At 32.6% G+C, this 17243-nt stretch overlaps 1 protein-coding gene and 1 long non-coding RNA gene across 2 annotated transcripts in view; both read right to left on the reverse strand.

Annotated features, from left to right (window-relative positions):
- LOC136025880 (NADPH--cytochrome P450 reductase-like) overlaps positions 1 to 17243 on the reverse strand; it is a 116208-nt gene that overhangs the window by 46000 nt on the left and 52965 nt on the right. Inside the window, exon 8 of the mRNA XM_065701921.1 lies at positions 14974 to 15107. Within this exon, the coding sequence (XP_065557993.1) occupies positions 14974 to 15107 (134 nt within the window). The remainder of the gene's footprint in view (positions 1 to 14973; positions 15108 to 17243) is intronic.
- LOC136025879 (uncharacterized) lies at positions 76 to 2089 on the reverse strand. Its single transcript, XR_010617171.1, has 2 exons — positions 1866 to 2089; positions 76 to 471 (listed from the first exon to the last, which is right to left on the reverse strand). It is a non-coding gene; the product is annotated as an uncharacterized LOC136025879 (long non-coding RNA).

The following is a 17243-nucleotide window of genomic DNA, read 5'->3' on the forward strand; positions in this document are numbered from 1 at the left end:
GTTTTTTCAGTTTTGACGTCACCTGATCCAGTTTTTTCAGGTGACGTCACCTGATCCACGATCCACAGATCCACAGACAACTTATTTTTATATATATAGATAGTTTTTTTTTTTTACTTATGTCCTGGTCGTCATTTATACTCCCTGTGTCCCGGTGCTTTGTTGATTGCTAATCGAACATTCCTTTTGTCCTGGTCGCTTTCTCTTTGAGTGTCGTCATTTATTAGTTTTTTCCTTTTTTTTTTTTAGTTTTTTATTGGTTTTTACCTTTATTTTAGCTTATTTTCAGTTTTTTCCTTTTTTTAGTTTTTTTTTATTTTTTATTTTTTTTATTTTTTTACCTTTTTTTAGTTTTTTAGTTTTTTTAGTTTTTTAGCTTTTTTACTTTTTTTATTAGTTTTAGTTTTTTTTTGTAGTTTTTGCCTTTTTTTAGTTTTTTCAGTTTTTTTTTAGTTTTTTATTGGTTTTTACCTTTATAGTTTTTTTAGTTTTTTAGCTTTTTTATTTTTTTTATTAGTTTTTAGTTTTTTTTTGTAGTTTTTGCCTTTTTTTAGTTTTTTCAGTTTTGACGTCACCTAATCCAGTTTTTTCAGGTGACGTCACCTGACACATCCATCCACACATCCATCCACACATCCACAGACAGACAACTTATTTTTATATATATAGAAGATATATATCTATATACTAGCTGTTGGGGTGGCGCTTCGCGCCACCCCAACACCTAGTTGGTGGGGGCGCTTCGCGCCCCCCCCAAGCCCCCCCGCGCGCGTAAGTCGTTACGCGCCATAATAGTTACGCGCCATTGTAGTTGTGTCCCTATGTCCCACCTGTGAATATAGATAGATATATATATATATGGTTTTAACTACGTAAAACTTGCGAATATACAACATTCTTTGCTGTCCCATTGTCTTTGCATATAAATAGATTGTCAGGTTTACCGACTCTTGAACATGCAACATATAATGGTCCATGGGAAAACAATCTGTATTCAGATCTATACCTCATGATTCTAATGATTGCCCTTGAGCTTTGTTGATGGTGATTGCTAATCGACCATTCCCTGTCCCGGTGTCCCGGTCGTCATTTACATCCCCCTGTTTCCTCCGGTGTCCCCGTTGTAGTTGTGTCCCTGTGTCCCGGTCGTCATTTATATTCCCTGTGTCCCGGTCGTCATTTGTATCCCGGTGTCCCGGTCTGTATATACATTCGTTTTTTAGTTTTGTTTTTCTCCTTTATTTTTTTCCTTTTTTTTTCTTTTTTAGCTTATTTAGATTTTTAGATTTTTTAGTTTTTTTATTAGTTTTTAGTTTTTTTTTCTTTTTAGTTTTTTTGTCCCGGTCGTCATTTATATCCCCCTGTTTCCCCCGGTGTCCCCGTTGTAGTTGTGTCCCTGTGTCCCGGTCGTCATTTATATTCCCTCTGTCCCGGTCGTCATTTGTATCCCCGTGTACCGGTCTGTATATACATTCGTTTTTTAGTTTTGTTTTTCTCCTTTATTTTTTTCCTTTTTTTTTCTTTTTTAGTTTATTTAGATTTTTAGATTTTTTAGTTTTTTTATTAGTTTTTAGTTTTTTTTTCTTTTTAGTTTTTTTGTAGTTTTTACCTTCTTTTTAGTTTTGTTAATTTTTTTTTTTACTTATGTCCTGGTCGTCATTTATACTCCCTATGTCCCGGTGCTTTGTTGATTGCTAATCGAACATTCCTTTTGTCCTGGTCGCTTTCTCTTTGAGTGTCGTCATTTATTTTTTTCTTTTTTAGTTCTTTTAGTTTTTACCTTTTTTAGTTTTTTTTAGTTTTTTAGATGAAAATTTTTTTTAGTTTTTTCCTTTTTTTTTTTTTAGTTTTTTATTGGTTTTTACCTTTATGTTAGCTTATTTTTCAGTTTTTTCCTTTTTTTATTAGTTTTTAGTTTTTTTGTAGTTTTTGCCTTTTTTTAGTTTTTTCAGTTTTTTTTTAGTTTTTTATTGGTTTTTACCTTTATTTTAGCTTATTTTTCAGTTTTTTCCTTTTTTTATTTTTTTTAGTTTTTAGTTTTTTTAGTTTTTTACCTTTTTTTAGTTTTTTTAGTTTTTTAGTTTTTAGCTTTTTTATTTTTTTTATTAGTTTTTAGTTTTTTTTGTAGTTTTTGCCTTTTTTTTAGTTTTTTTTGTTTTTTAGCTTTTTTATTAGTTTTTAGTTTTTTTTGTAGTTTTTGCCTTTTTTTAGTTTGACAACTTATTTTTATATATATAGATAGTTTTTTTTTTTACTTATGTCCTGGTCGTCATTTATACTCCCTGTGTCCCGGTGCTTTGTTGATTGCTAATCGAACATTCCTTTTGTCCTGGTCGCTTTCTCTTTGAGTGTCGTCATTTATTAGTTTTTTCCTTTTTTTCTTTTTAGTTTTTTATTGGTTTTTACCTTTATTTTAGCTTATTTTTCAGTTTTTTCCTTTTTTTTAGTTTTTTTTTTATTTTTTATTTTTTTTAGTTTTTTACCTTTTTTTAGTTTTTTTAGTTTTTTTAGTTTTTTAGCTTTTTTACTTTTTTTATTAGTTTTTAGTTTTTTTTTTGTAGTTTTTGCCTTTTTTTAGTTTTTTCAGTTTTTTTTTTAGTTTTTTATTGGTTTTTACCTTTATAGTTTTTTTAGTTTTTTAGCTTTTTTATTTTTTTTATTAGTTTTTAGTTTTTTTGTAGTTTTTGCCTTTTTTTAGTTTTTTCAGTTTTGACGTCACCTAATCCAGTTTTTTCAGGTGACGTCACCTGACACATCCATCCACACATCCATCCACACATCCACAGACAGACAACTTATTTTTATACTAGCTGTTGGGGTGGCGCTTCGCGCCACCCCAACACCTAGTTGGTGGGGGCGCTTCGCGCCCCCCCCAAGCCCCCCCGCGCGCGTAAGTCGTTACGCGCCATATTAGTTACGCGCCATATTAGTTACGCGCCATTGTAGTTGTGTCCCTGTGTCCCACCTGTGAATATAGATAGATTTATATATGTGTTTCAAACTACGTAAAAATTGCGAATATACAACATTCTTGGCTTTCCCATTGTCTGTCCATATACAAAGCCGTATGTACTAATAATGACGTCATATGCAAACGTCCTTTTTACAAACAAACAAACATGCATACACACAACTCGTTTTTATATAGATAGATAGATAGATAGATACAATACAAATTAACTACGTAAAACTTGTGAATATACAACAGTCTGTTCCGAAATACAACTAACTTCGTAAAACTTGAGAATATACAACATTCTTCGCTGTCCAATTCTCGCTGCATATAAATAGATTGTCAGGTTTACCGACCCTCGAACATGCAACGTACAATTGTCCATGGGAAAAACAATCAGTATTAAGATCAATACCACATTTTTCTAATGATTGACCTTGAGCTTTGTTAATGGTGATTGCAAATGCTAATCGAATTGGGAATTGCAATCTTTTAAATTGAAAAGGCAGATCTGTTGGAATCATGGGAATGCGAGGAATAAGAACAGCCTCACCTTCAAAAGGCCCTGTCAGGATTGTGGCCTCTATTAGGTTTTCCATTGTTTTTTTTACGGCAAGTCGAGTGCCATTGCAAAGCTTTGGTGGGTTTATGTTACGTAACAATATTATTGGTACGCCTATTTTTAGTTGTAGCACGTGTGGTGGAAACCCTGAAAGATCTATGGAATTTAAAAATTCAGATGGATAATTAACCGCTTCATTTGGTTCCAAAACTGTGTCGACTGACTTGTAAAGGACTGCCTGGTCTTGAATCTTGGTCAAAACAATATTGTTGATTTCGTGGACGTCTATATTCTTGGGTGCGAGAATCGCTCTTTCACTTAGCCATTTATTATTTTTATAATTTTTTAGAATATTCGGAAATATATTTTCAATCAATTCATTTTTGGACGTCACTAAATTACAGAAATCAGCAGGTAGTTGTATACGTCCTGAAATTGAGTCTACTGGGAGCTTTCCGTTTCCCATTGCTAGCAATTGATCTGAAAATGTTTGACCAGAGTCATCATTTTGCAATCGGACACGCATATTTGTAGTTAATTTTAATGTTTTTACGTGTGCCCATAAATTAGAATTTTTCAGGCAAGCATTCATTTCGTCTGCAGGAGTTGATCTAGGTATTATAGGTAATGTTTGCCTGAAATCTCCTGCAAGCAATATTAATGTGCTGCCAAAGGGTTTCGAATTCCCTCTTAAATCTTTCAAGCATTGATCCAGAGCCTCGAGCGATTTTTTGTGTGCCATTGTGCACTCATCCCAAATAATAAGTTTGCATTGCTGCAATACTTTACCCATCCCAGATGATTTGGAAATATTGCACGTGGGAGTTTCTGTAGAATGCAAGTTCAGAGGCAATTTCAAAGCGGAATGAGCAGTTCTTCCACCAGGCAGCAATGTTGCGGCTATTCCGGACGACGCAATTGCCAACGCTATATCATTTTTAGATCGAATTGATGCCAGAATCAGTTTTATCACAAACGTTTTACCAGTACCTCCTGGCGCATCCAAAAAGAAAATTTCTCCAACGTTGTTATCGACACAATGCATTATCGTATCATAAATGTCTTTTTGTTCCGACGTTAACTTGGAAATGTTATTTTGTACATACGACAATAGATCACTCGTACTGTAACTTTGTTCACGATCCAATTCTACACATGTCGAAACAGCAGCGATACGGTTAGGTGAAGGCATTCCCAAACCCTGAAGAGGTTTGTTTGCCATACTTATGCAAATATCTTCTATAACAACTAAAGTGTAGTTATAAATTTCTGGTGTAAAATCAAAAGTCATGTCTGACGTCTCTAACTGTTTTCGATGAAGTATATCTTCGGACATTTTTGACTTATATTTTTCCCATAACTCTGTAGGAGCTGATGGAGTATTCCACGTGTAATACGAAGGCACTTCAGTATACAGCAGTTTTTTCGCAAAAGAATCATTTTTGCAAAGCGAAAAAAAAGCTGTTAATGTTGTATCCGGTGGATTCAGGACTCTTTGTTGCACGTTGGTTTCCGTGAAATAAACACGTTGACCATTCTGTAAATGTACCGCTAAGTGAACAACAGCTGGACTACGTTCATGTATCGGAAATGAAAGAATTCGCCAAACAGCTTCATTACTGCTTATGTATCTTCCAGCCTGATATTCTACGATTTCATCGAAATCTTTGATTTCGGACTGCAAGCCAAAAACTGCCATGTCACTGCCTTTGTTGACGTATTTACATATATATTTTATTGCCTTTACGGAGTTACAGTATTCAACGTTTATATGTGCATTAAATGTTTTGGATAATAAAGGGGAATATGGAACAACCCACTGGTTATCTACTTCGATGGTGGTACCGTTACGCTTCTTTATTATTGCTGTTTTACCGCCATCTTCAGTAGATCTTCTTCTATATTGTGGGTAACCATCATTGCCAGTAATTGTTGTGGGTACTAAAAGTCGAGGATATTGCTTTGTGCACCTTCCTTTGGCCATGCATGGTGAATTTTCGTTCAGTGCACCGCAAGGTCCATGTATCATATTTTTTACAATAATATCATGTAACCCCTTATCGACATTTTTATCAGGTATTTCAGCGGAAATCACATCATCAATTTCGTTTGAAGTAATTTTTTTATGTAGCCAGATTAGTATATGTGCGTGTGGCAAACCTCGTTTTTGCCATTCCACTGAGTACATCCAGCATCGCACTGAACCAAACACTTCATGTTTTACAAGGTAGTTTATCAGTGATTTCAACTTTTGCCGGAAGACACGTGCCGTAATGTCATGCCTATGAACCGCCGATTGTCCTTGAAGTAAAAGCTGCAGTATCTCGTCCCAAGATTGATTACATGTAAATGTAATAAATAAATCTGGACGACCATAGAGACGAACATACGCAATAGCATCTTGAGCATATTCATGCATATGACGTGGACTGCCAGCATATGACGAAGGTAAAATTGTTAATCTTCCAACGTTTGTGGTATTACCGTCATTTATAACTGCATCTCGCAAATGAATGTATTGTTCAGAGCGGAGCTTGGTCTGATTCAGGCGGATATATAGCAAACGTTCTGATTCAATTTTTGCATACATATCCACGACAAATTGGTGAAACAATTCACGGCATTTTAAAATATAATTTTCATCATCCTGCCGAATCATTAGTCTATAGGAATAATAATGCATTGCACTGCATTTCTTATTCATTTCTTTGTTAGTGGCTGGATTCATCAATTTAATATTAAAGTGATAGCCGTCGGCTCCATCCCAAAAAATGATAGGATATTGTAGGGCATCGTAGCATCGATGAGTTTCAGCAATTCTTAACAACTGGGCGTTTCGCTTATGTAGAATAATATCTCGAGGTAAAAACTGATCACCGACCATAACGATTGCCACTTCGTCGATAGTCGGAGCATTGTATCTACGCACATGTTGGCCAGGAGGCGTTTTGTCAGCGGAAATAACAATTTTATGAGTATCAGTAGGCATCAAATCGATGGCTGTTTTGAACAGACGCACTAAATTATTATTTTCGTGGAAAAGATGTTGCAATTGGGAAACGATTGTCCTTTCAACGTTGGGAGAAGTTTCGCAACGTGCATTCAATTCAGAATTTCTATCACTGATGAAGTACAATTGTAAAAATTTATGATTCTCGCCTAATAATGGTAGAAGGGACCCTGCTTTATGATAAATTTGCCCTTTTACTTTGAAAGTAGACATAAATTGATCTGGATTTTCGATTTGGGCTCCAAACGACGTCATTTGGAAACATGAGTTGTATTGTCTGATTTTTGACAAAAAACGCTTAGATTCTGACGTAGTTCCAGTAAGGAAAGTCTTCAATGGCTCTGGTGGTGCAGCCAATAGAGGAAGTTTAACTTTTCCTGAGGCGCAACACATTCCCATTGTTTCACCATTGAATTTCAAGGCCTTGCAATAGGGACAAATTTTAGACATTGTCCCGATTTGAACACAGCTACTCAAGCTATAATCATCGACTGGGTTGTACCTGAATGCCAGGCGATAACTTTCAAATTGCTCTGATTCCTCGGCACGCTTTCTTTTCTTACTTTCTCTATCAGCAGCAAGCCTGATTTCTTGCTGTTCTTGTAATTCCTCGGCCCGCCTTCTTTTTTCACATTCTCTTTTAGCAGCAAGTCTGCTTCTGCGTTGCTCTGGTAGTTCCTCGGCATGCTTTCTTTTTTCACTTTCTCTTTTAGCAGCAAGTCTGCTTTCGCGTTGCTCTGGTAGTTCCTCGGCATGCTTTCTTTTTTCACTTTCTCTTTTAGCAGCAAGTCTGCTTTCGCGTTGCTCTGGTAGTTCCTCGGCATGCTTTCTTTTTTCACATTCTCTTTTAGCAGCAAGTCTGCTTCTGCGTTGCTCTGGTAGTTCCTCGGCATGCTTTCTTTTTTCACATTCTCTTTTAGCAGCAAGTCTGCTTCTGCGTTGCTCTGGTAGTTCCTCGGCATGCTTTCTTTTTTCACTTTCTCTTTTAGCAGCAAGTCTGCTTTCGCGTTGCTCTGGTAGTTCCTCGGCACGCTTTCTTTTCTGACTTTCTCTATCACCAGCAAGTTTTCTGGCATAGACTCTTTGAGCATCTTCATCAGTCATTATAAACTTAAGCATTAATAGAATTCTACACGAACATCCGTCTTATATAACTTGAATGACGTCACGCCTTCAAAGCAAAAATGATGCCTTCAAAGCAAAAATGATGGCAGCTAATTTCATGACGTCAGCCGAAACATGACGGCGAACATATGTCTTATATAACTTGAATGACGTCACCTTCAAAGCAAAAATGACGGCAACTAATTTCATGACGTCAGCCGAAACATGACGTCACCTGACACATCCATCCACACATCCATCCACAGACAACTTATTTTTATATAGATAGATATATAGATATAAAAATAAGTTGTCTGTCCGTTACGCTAGATTATATCTTCTATATATATAAAAGAAAACAAACTAGAATGTAAAAACTGGAAATTGCATAAATATTTCGAAATATTTTGACAATAGATAAAAGTAATTCGAAAAAGAAAAATAGTAAAAAACTAAAAAAAAACTAAGAGAAAAAACTAAAAAAAAAAATTAAAAATTAAAAAATTAAAAAAAGAAAAAACCTAAAAAGAAAAAACGTAAAAAAATAAAAAGATAAAAAACTAAAAAAAAACTAAAAAAGCTAAAAACTAAAAAAAGAAAAAACTAAAAAAAAAACTGAGAATTGCACAAATATTTCAATATATTTTGACAATAGATTAAAGTAATTCGAAAACCTTAAAACAGATACCCCAATCACTTTAAATTAATCAAGTATTCAATAATACAAAAAGTACTAGCAGTTACCGTAGTACATTGGCTTTGATACTCTCTTTCGAATTCGAAGGATGTGAGTTCAAGCCACTTTGCGGTAATCTACTGGACATCCAATTACTGCTGGAAATACAAACTCTGGTTCTTTAAATATATATATATATAATAAGCTAAAATAAAGGTAAAAACCAATATAAAACTAAAAAAAAACTGAAAAAACTAAAATAATGCAAAAACTACAAAAAAAACTAAAAACTAATAAAAACAGTAAAAAAGCTAAAAAACTAAAAAAAACTAAAAAAAATAAAAAAAGGTAAAAAACTAAAAAAATAAAAAATAAAAAAAAACTAAAAAAAAGGAAAAAACTGAAAAATAAGCTAAAATAAAGGTAAAAACCAATAAAAAACTAAAAAGAAAAAAAGGAAAAAACTAAAAAAAATTTTCATCTAAAAAACAAAAAAAACTAAAAAAGGTAAAAACTAAAAAAACTAAAAAAGAAAAAAATAAATGACGACACTCAAAGAGAAAGCGACCAGGACAAAAGGAATGTTCGATTAGCAATCAACAAAGCACCGGGACACAGGGAGTATAAATGACGACCAGGACATAAGTAAAAAAAAAAACTAACAAAACTAAAAAGAAGGTAAAAACTACAAAAAAAACTAAAAAGAAAAAAACTAAAAAAAGGCAAAAACTACAAAAAAAACTAAAAACTAATAAAAAAGCTAAAAAACTAAAAAAACTAAAAGAAGGCAAAAACTACAAAAAGAACTAAAAACTAATAAAAAAGCTAAAAAACTAAAAAAAGGTAAAAAACTAAAAAAAACTAAAAACTAAAAAAAACTAAAAAAAAGGAAAAAACTGAAAAATAAGCTAAAATAAAGGTAAAAACCAATAAAAAACTAAAAAAAAAAACTGAAAAAACTAAAAAAGGCAAAAACTACAAAAAAACTAAAAACTAATAAAAAAAGTAAAAAAGCTAAAAAACTAAAAAAAATACAAAAACTAAAAAAAGGTAAAAAACTAAAAAAAATAAAAAAAAAAAAAAAAAAATAAAAAAAAAGGAAAAAACTGAAAAATAAGCTAAAATAAAGGTAAAAACCAATAAAAAACTAAAAAGAAAAAAAGGAAAAAACTAAAAAAAAATTTCATCTAAAAAACTAAAAAAAAACTAAAAAAGGTAAAAACTAAAAGAACTAAAAAAGAAAAAAATAAATGACGACACTCAAAGAGAAAGCGACCAGGACAAAAGGAATGTTCGATTAGCAATCAACAAAGCACCGGGACACAGGGAGTATAAATGACGACCAGGACATAAGTAAAAAAAAAAAAACTATCTATATATATAAAAATAAGTTGTCTGTGGATCTGTGGATCGTGGATCAGGTGACGTCACCTGAAAAAACTGGATCAGGTGACGTCAAAACTGAAAAAACTAAAAAAAGGCAAAAACTACAAAAAAAACTAAAAACTAATAAAAAAAATAAAAAAGCTAAAAAACTAAAAAAACTAAAAAAAGGCAAAAACTACAAAAAAAACTAAAAACTAATAAAAAAGCTAAAAAACTAAAAAAACTAAAAAAAGGCAAAAACTACAAAAAAAACTAAAAACTAATAAAAAAAATAAAAAAGCTAAAAAACTAAAAAAACTAAAAAAACTAAAAAAAGGTAAAAAACTAAAAAAACTAAAAACTAAAAAAAAACTAAAAAAAAAAGGAAAAAACTGAAAAATAAGCTAAAATAAAGGTAAAAACCAATAAAAAACTAAAAAAAAAACTGAAAAAACTAAAAAAAGGCAAAACCTACAAAAAAAACTAAAAACTAATAAAAAAAGTAAAAAAGCTAAAAAAACTAAAAACTAAAAAAAAACTAAAAAAGGTAAAAACTAAAAGAACTAAAAAAGAAAAAAATAAATGACGACACTCAAAGAGAAAGCGACCAGGACAAAAGGAATGTTCGATTAGCAATCAACAAAGCACCGGGACACAGGGAGTATAAATGACGACCAGGACACAAGTAAAAAAAAAAATTAACAAAACTAAAAAGAAGGTAAAAACTACAAAAAAACTAAAAAGAAAAAAAAGCTGTTGGGGTGGCGCTGTTGGGGTGTAGCTGTTGGGGTGGCGCGAAGCGCCACCCCAACAGCTAGTATATATATATATATACTAGCTGTTGGGGTGAAGCTTCGCGCCACCCCAACACCTAGTTGGTGGGGGCGCTTCGCGCCCCCCCCAAGCCCCCCCGCGCGCGTAAGTCGTTACGCGCCATAATAGTTACGCGCCATTGTAGTTGTGTCCCTATGTCCCACCTGTGAATATAGATATATATATATATATATGGTTTTAACTACGTAAAACTTGCGAATATACAACATTCTTTGCTGTCCCATTGTCTTTGCATATAAATAGATTGTCAGGTTATCCCCCTGTTTCCCCCGGTGTCCCCGTTGTAGTTGTGTCCCTGTGTCCCGGTCGTCATTTATATTCCCTGTGTCCCGGGTCCCGGTCATCATTTGTATCCCGGTGTCCCGGTCTGTATATACATTCGTTTTTTAGTTTTGTTTTTCTCCTTTATTTTTTTCCTTTTTTTTTTCTTTTTTAGCTTATTTAGATTTTTAGATTTTTTAGTTTTTTTTATTAGTTTTTAGTTTTTATTTCTTTTTAGTTTTTTTGTCCCGGTCGTCATTTATATCCCCCTGTTTCCCCCGGTGTCCCCGTTGTAGTTGTGTCCCTGTGTCCCGGTCGTTATTTATATTCCCTGTGTCCCGGTCGTCATTTGTATCCCGGTGTACCGGTCTGTATATACATTCGTTTTTTAGTTTTGTTTTTCTCCTTTATTTTTTTCCTTTTTTTTTCTTTTTTAGTTTATTTAGATTTTTAGATTTTTTAGTTTTTTTATTAGTTTTTAGTTTTTTTTTCTTTTTAGTTTTTTTGTAGTTTTTACCTTCTTTTTAGTTTTGTTAATTTTTTTTTTTACTTGTGTCCTGGTCGTCATTTATACTCCCTGTGTCCCGGTGCTTTGTTGATTGCTAATCGAACATTCCTTTTGTCCTGGTCGCTTTCTCTTTGAGTGTCGTCATTTATTTTTTTCTTTTTTAGTTCTTTTAGTTTTTACCTTTTTTAGTTTTTTTTTAGTTTTTAGTTTTTTTAGTTTTTTACCTTTTTTTAGTTTTTTTAGTTTTTTAGCTTTTTTATTTTTTTTATTAGTTTTTAGTTTTTTTGTAGTTTTTGCCTTTTTTTTTAGTTTTTTGTCCTGGTCGCTTTCTCTTTGAGTGTCGTCATTTATTAGTTTTTTCCTTTTTTTTTTTAGTTTTTTATTGGTTTTTACCTTTATTTTAGCTTATTTTTCAGTTTTTTCCTTTTTTTTAGTTTTTTTTTATTTTTTATTTTTTTTAGTTTTTTACCTTTTTTTAGTTTTTTTAGTTTTTTTAGTTTTTTAGCTTTTTTACTTTTTTTATTAGTTTTTAGTTTTTTTTTGTAGTTTTTGCCTTTTTTTAGTTTTTTCAGTTTTTTTTTTAGTTTTTTATTGGTTTTTACCTTTATAGTTTTTTTAGTTTTTTAGCTTTTTTATTTTTTTTATTAGTTTTTAGTTTTTTTTGTAGTTTTTGCCTTTTTTTAGTTTTTTCAGTTTTGACGTCACCTAATCCAGTTTTTTCAGGTGACGTCACCTGACACATCCATCCACACATCCATCCACACATCCACAGACAGACAACTTATTTTTATATATATAGAAGATATATATATATATATATATATATATAGTATGTATGTATGTTATAGTTATAGTATAGTATATTTACAGTTATATGTATTAATTATAGCAGTTACATTCACAACAGCTCAAAAATTAACATTATGTTTATCCCCAAATACAGCTACACGTCTATAGGAAGGCTACTCTTTCTTCTACTGTTTGGTGCAATGTGTTATTAGCTGATTTTTTACCCACGTTTTTCTTTCATTTTTTTTTTTCGGCTAAACCAAAAACTGCATAACTGCATTTCGAGGTCTCTTTTCCCCTTTAAAATTGAGCATCCAGCCGTAAAATATAAATCTTCATTGTGTGGGATATAAATCGTTGTGTATATTTCCACTTAACCAATTCATTCAATCAGATTTCATTTTAAGTGTCCGATGTGCTTTGAAAATTCATAAGGACATATCAAATAGGTTTCAAAAGACAATTTATTAAGATCTGTTTGAATCTAAATATGAAGAAATCAGTCTGTCGTGTGGTGGCGTAGTGAAGTCCTGTGGTGTTTGATCTCAGCTTGGTAGTACGTGGCACAGGGTTCAAATTCAGCAGCAGCAATACACTGCAGGGCCGACGAAACGACCTTAGTAGGGAAGAAGCGTGGTTAATCCAGTACACATCTACGCAAAAAAATTAGCTATCACTTATTGACATATGCTTCAGTGACTAAAATAATCACCATTATCACAAAATAAACCATGGGCTTACAACTGCACATCATGAAAGCGAAATCTAAGCTGAAATTGCAGGAAAAAAGAACCAATGGCACCCTTTAATAAAGGTAAAAGGCAAGGCAAAAGGTAAAGAATACGGCAATTGGACCAGTAGCGGTTCTAACCTTTCTTGCACCCGGAGTAAAATTTTCATTAGAACCCCCTCCGTCTGCCGAATATTTTTAATACTTTGTTGTTTATTTATTTCAATTCTTATTGCTTAATTAAGTTTTTTTTATTGATTATTTTAATTCATTGACTATGCCCTATACTTTATTTTAATAAAAACAAATTTCAACAAGTACAAAATGATTTTAATCGTTAGATTATTCATTCGCAATTTTGGGCCCCTAAGATTTATGCACCCGGGGCAAGTGCCCTCTCTGTCCCTCCCCTAAAATCACCACAATCCCTAACAGCGGTGCTGATCTCCGTTCCATGGACCATTCAGCCAGGAAGTGTGATGGGGGTCGAGTGCCAGTCATCCAGCACTTTCGCAAACCCTTCCTGTTTACCTTTCCCACATTTTTCCATTTACTCATTTTAGACCTGGGTTGATTTGACTAAGCTTACAGAGTCATGCCATCGATCCCCTTTCAAAACCAAATAACCAACGACACCAAGACAAAGAGCATTGGTAACTCATAAGAGTGGAAACTGGCGCTAGTGTAAAAAAAAATTATCAACGCCATCTAACGTATATGAATACACAGTTTATACAGATGAAGCCCAAAGAGCATGGGAAACTATGAGTTTTCAATACTATTTGGCAGGCCTTTACCAATTATCCAGTTCAACTTGAATTTTTTCCACTTATTTAAAGACATTTAAATGATTTAGCCAGCCACTATGCTGCGTCTGGCGCTAGTAGTTTTCAACTCCTATATTTCCATGTTAAATCGCCGAAGTTTCCACTCTTATAGTTTTCCATGCTCTTGGCGTCAAGACTCAAACCCTTGTCTTCACGGACAAAGGATTTCAAGTCTAGAGCACTAAACACTCATCTAGGACGGTAAAAGGGTGCCATAAAACAGCACCAGACTGTTTTATCTAGTATAAAATTCGTCTTTATATTTCTCCATCTTGATAATCCATCAGACAAATATCATTTGGATAATTAAGTTTATATTTGGATATACAGCCAAACTTCATTGGTGGAGGAGCATGTACAGCGTAAAAGACGTCTGTCACTAAACAGTGAATATTGGAAACAGACCAGATTATCGTGCTACGTAATCACCGACTATCAAGAAAGCAACACTATTCTACAGAGATATTGCAAAATTATAAATAAAAATTTAAGCAATAACGCTATACCTAACTATTCAAAACTATGTTCATAACCACAACAACTATTTTATTTAATTTTTGTGAGTGTATGAATGCTATTTGGGCGTCTGATGCCGGTCACGGCAATTTAAACTAATTCCATATTTTTCTTTCTCGGTCTATTTTTTATCTTTATTTCAACTGAATAACTTTGATTAATGTTGCTAACATGTATCCTCCCCTACAGGTTACAACCTCTAGGCTTTCTCATCAATGCATGCTTTTTTATATAGAAAAAGAAACCTATATGTTTCGTAGCATAAACTTTGGCCTTCATACTTAATCATGATATTTTGTCCTGTGTACTGTTATTGTAGGGGAAAACACGGGAAGCTTCGAATGATTTGCTACGACCCACCCACCCATAGCACACGGACCTCATTGGCCTACGTGCAAAAGTTTTCATACGCTTTTTATCACGACGTCACACTTCCAGTTTTCTCTTTAGTTTATAATTTTTTGAAGTTCTAGAGCCAAATAATGGACTGGGCCTTCACCCCTCATACGCTTGAAATCATGACGTCACACTTCATGCTTTCTCTTTAGTTTATATTTTTTTTTGAAAGTCTATAGCCAACGTCCAAAATTCTAAAATTATTCTGCATACAATTATTCCAAGTTGAATAGTTCAGCCAAAAACTTTGAATGATTTAGACATAATAAATAACAGAAATAAATACAGACACATATGTCATGAATGATTGACTCATGTGATTTTATGTGTCGAGATGAGTGATAAAAATAGACAGAAGAAGAGAGAGAAAGAGAAAGAAAGAGAGAGAGAGAGAGAGAGATAGAGAGAGAGGGAGAAGCTTGACCAGATGGGATGGGCTTACTTCTTGATTGGTTGCGTAATCTGCAATTTCTTTTATAACGTGAGTCCTTGGACAAGCCGTAATGTCAACATAATGAGATAAGGCAGTGCGATATGTACACGGTACAGGGAATGGTGACTTCTTTGTTGAATCCTCTAAAAAAAGAAAATAAGACTAGATAAAAATTCTAATGATCATAGCTTAAAAACTATCAAATAATAGGCTAAAAATAGCCAGAAAAATAAAAAAAGACAAGTATTTTTAGAAGCAAGACCCTTATGAAATTGGAACTCCATTTTAAACACGCTGAATATAAAATGATAGACGAAAATCTATAACGCATCTTATGAAAGTATGAACTGTTACTCTGTTTTGAACGAAATACGAAGCAAATAATTTTCTTTGATTCAAATATGTGGTTCAACCGTTTTTTTTTTTTTTTTTTTTTTTTTTTTTTTTTTTTTTTTTTCTCTTTTTCAGGACTAATGAATTTGAATAACGAAAAAATCTTCATGACTTACATAAAGAACCACGGACGTCAAAATTAAATATTTTTCACCCCTAGACCCATCTTAGGCCGTTCATTCCTATTAACAATACTTTTCTAGGATTTTTGTCGTCTCGTTATTGGGCAGTATCACATTTCGTCATTGTTGCCACGTTGAAACGTAAACGACAAATAAAATTCTATAATACATCTTTAAAAATCTTAATGGCATATATAGCCACGAACATCAAAATAACAACGTTTTTTGCCCCTGGATCCGTCTGAGGTTCATCATTCCTACATGCCAAGATTTTCTAAAAAAAAAATTTCTCCTGGCTGTTTCAAAATGATGAAGTTTTCAGAGTAGAATCATATTTTGTCAGCGTTGCCACGTTCAACCATGAAAATAAATAATCAAAACTTATTCATTAAATTTGACAATGCTTTCTGTCCGTAAAATTCAAACATTAACAATCTGTTGATTCCCAAATACAACAACACTATAAAAAGAAAGAAGTAAATTAATTAACTGTTGGTAAATTAATTTCTAAAGATCTTCGGTGCCCTCTGTTTGCAGCTTATTGTTTCCTATTTTCTTATCCAAGTTTCTGTTTTGTTGTTTAACTTGATGTCCGCTACTACTCGCTATTGCCAAAAACTGCATGACTGCAAATAGTGGTCAGTTTCTTAAAAAACAAATTTATTAAATATGTATTTATGCTATATATATATATATATATATATATATATATATATATATATATATATATATATATATATATATATATATATATATATATATATATGGGTAATAATATACGCATTTACAATAAATATATATAATTTATCAAATATATATGTTGTGTAAGTTTTCATTTAATCATTTCAAAAAAAATAGGATTTCATTTTCACTGTCCAGGGTACATAAAGGGCTATGCTCTCTGGACAAGTTCCTGGCATATTATCAATTTAACATTTATATTACTATATTATTTACCTTATAGTACCAATTCAAACAATCAGGTTTCATTTTCACTACCAAGGGTAATTTAAGGGCTATGTTCTCTGAGCAAGTTTCTAGTATATTATCAATTTACCATATATATTACCATATTATTTACCATGTAGTACCAATTCAAACAATCAGGTTTCATTTTCACTGTCCAGGGTAATTTAAGAGCTATGCTCTATGGACAAGTTTCTGGTATATTATTAATTTATAATGTGCATTTTCGTATTATTTACCAGGTAGTATCAATTCAAACAATCAGGTTTAATTTTCACTGCCCAGAGTAATTTAAGGGCTAGGCTCTCTGGGCAAGTTTCTGGTATATTACCAATTTAACATATTTGCCATATAGTAACAATTTAAACAATCGCATTTCATTTTCACTGTCCAGGGCACTTAAAAGACTATGCTCTCTCGACAAGTTTCTGATATATCACCAATTTGCCATATATATTAACATATTATTTACCGTACGGTATCAATTAAAAAACTCAGACTTCATTTTCACTGCACAAGGTACTTTAAGGTGTATGCTCTCTGGGCAAGTTTCTAGTATATTACCAATTTAACATATATATATTACCGTATTATTTACCACATAGTACCAATTTAAACAATCAGATCCCATTTTCACAGTCCCTGGCACCAAACAAAAAAATTAACATTAACATGCTTCCACATGGCAATTATAGACCTAGCACCAAACTGATAACACCAAAAAGGGAAAAAAACTGATCGACCCATGGTTCTTATGGTGTTAACTAAATTCTATATTTAAAATTCATATCGCTCCAT

The sequence above is a fragment of the Artemia franciscana genome, chromosome 4 (assembly GCF_032884065.1).
Source record: "Artemia franciscana chromosome 4, ASM3288406v1, whole genome shotgun sequence".
NCBI lineage: Eukaryota > Metazoa > Arthropoda > Branchiopoda > Anostraca > Artemiidae > Artemia > Artemia franciscana.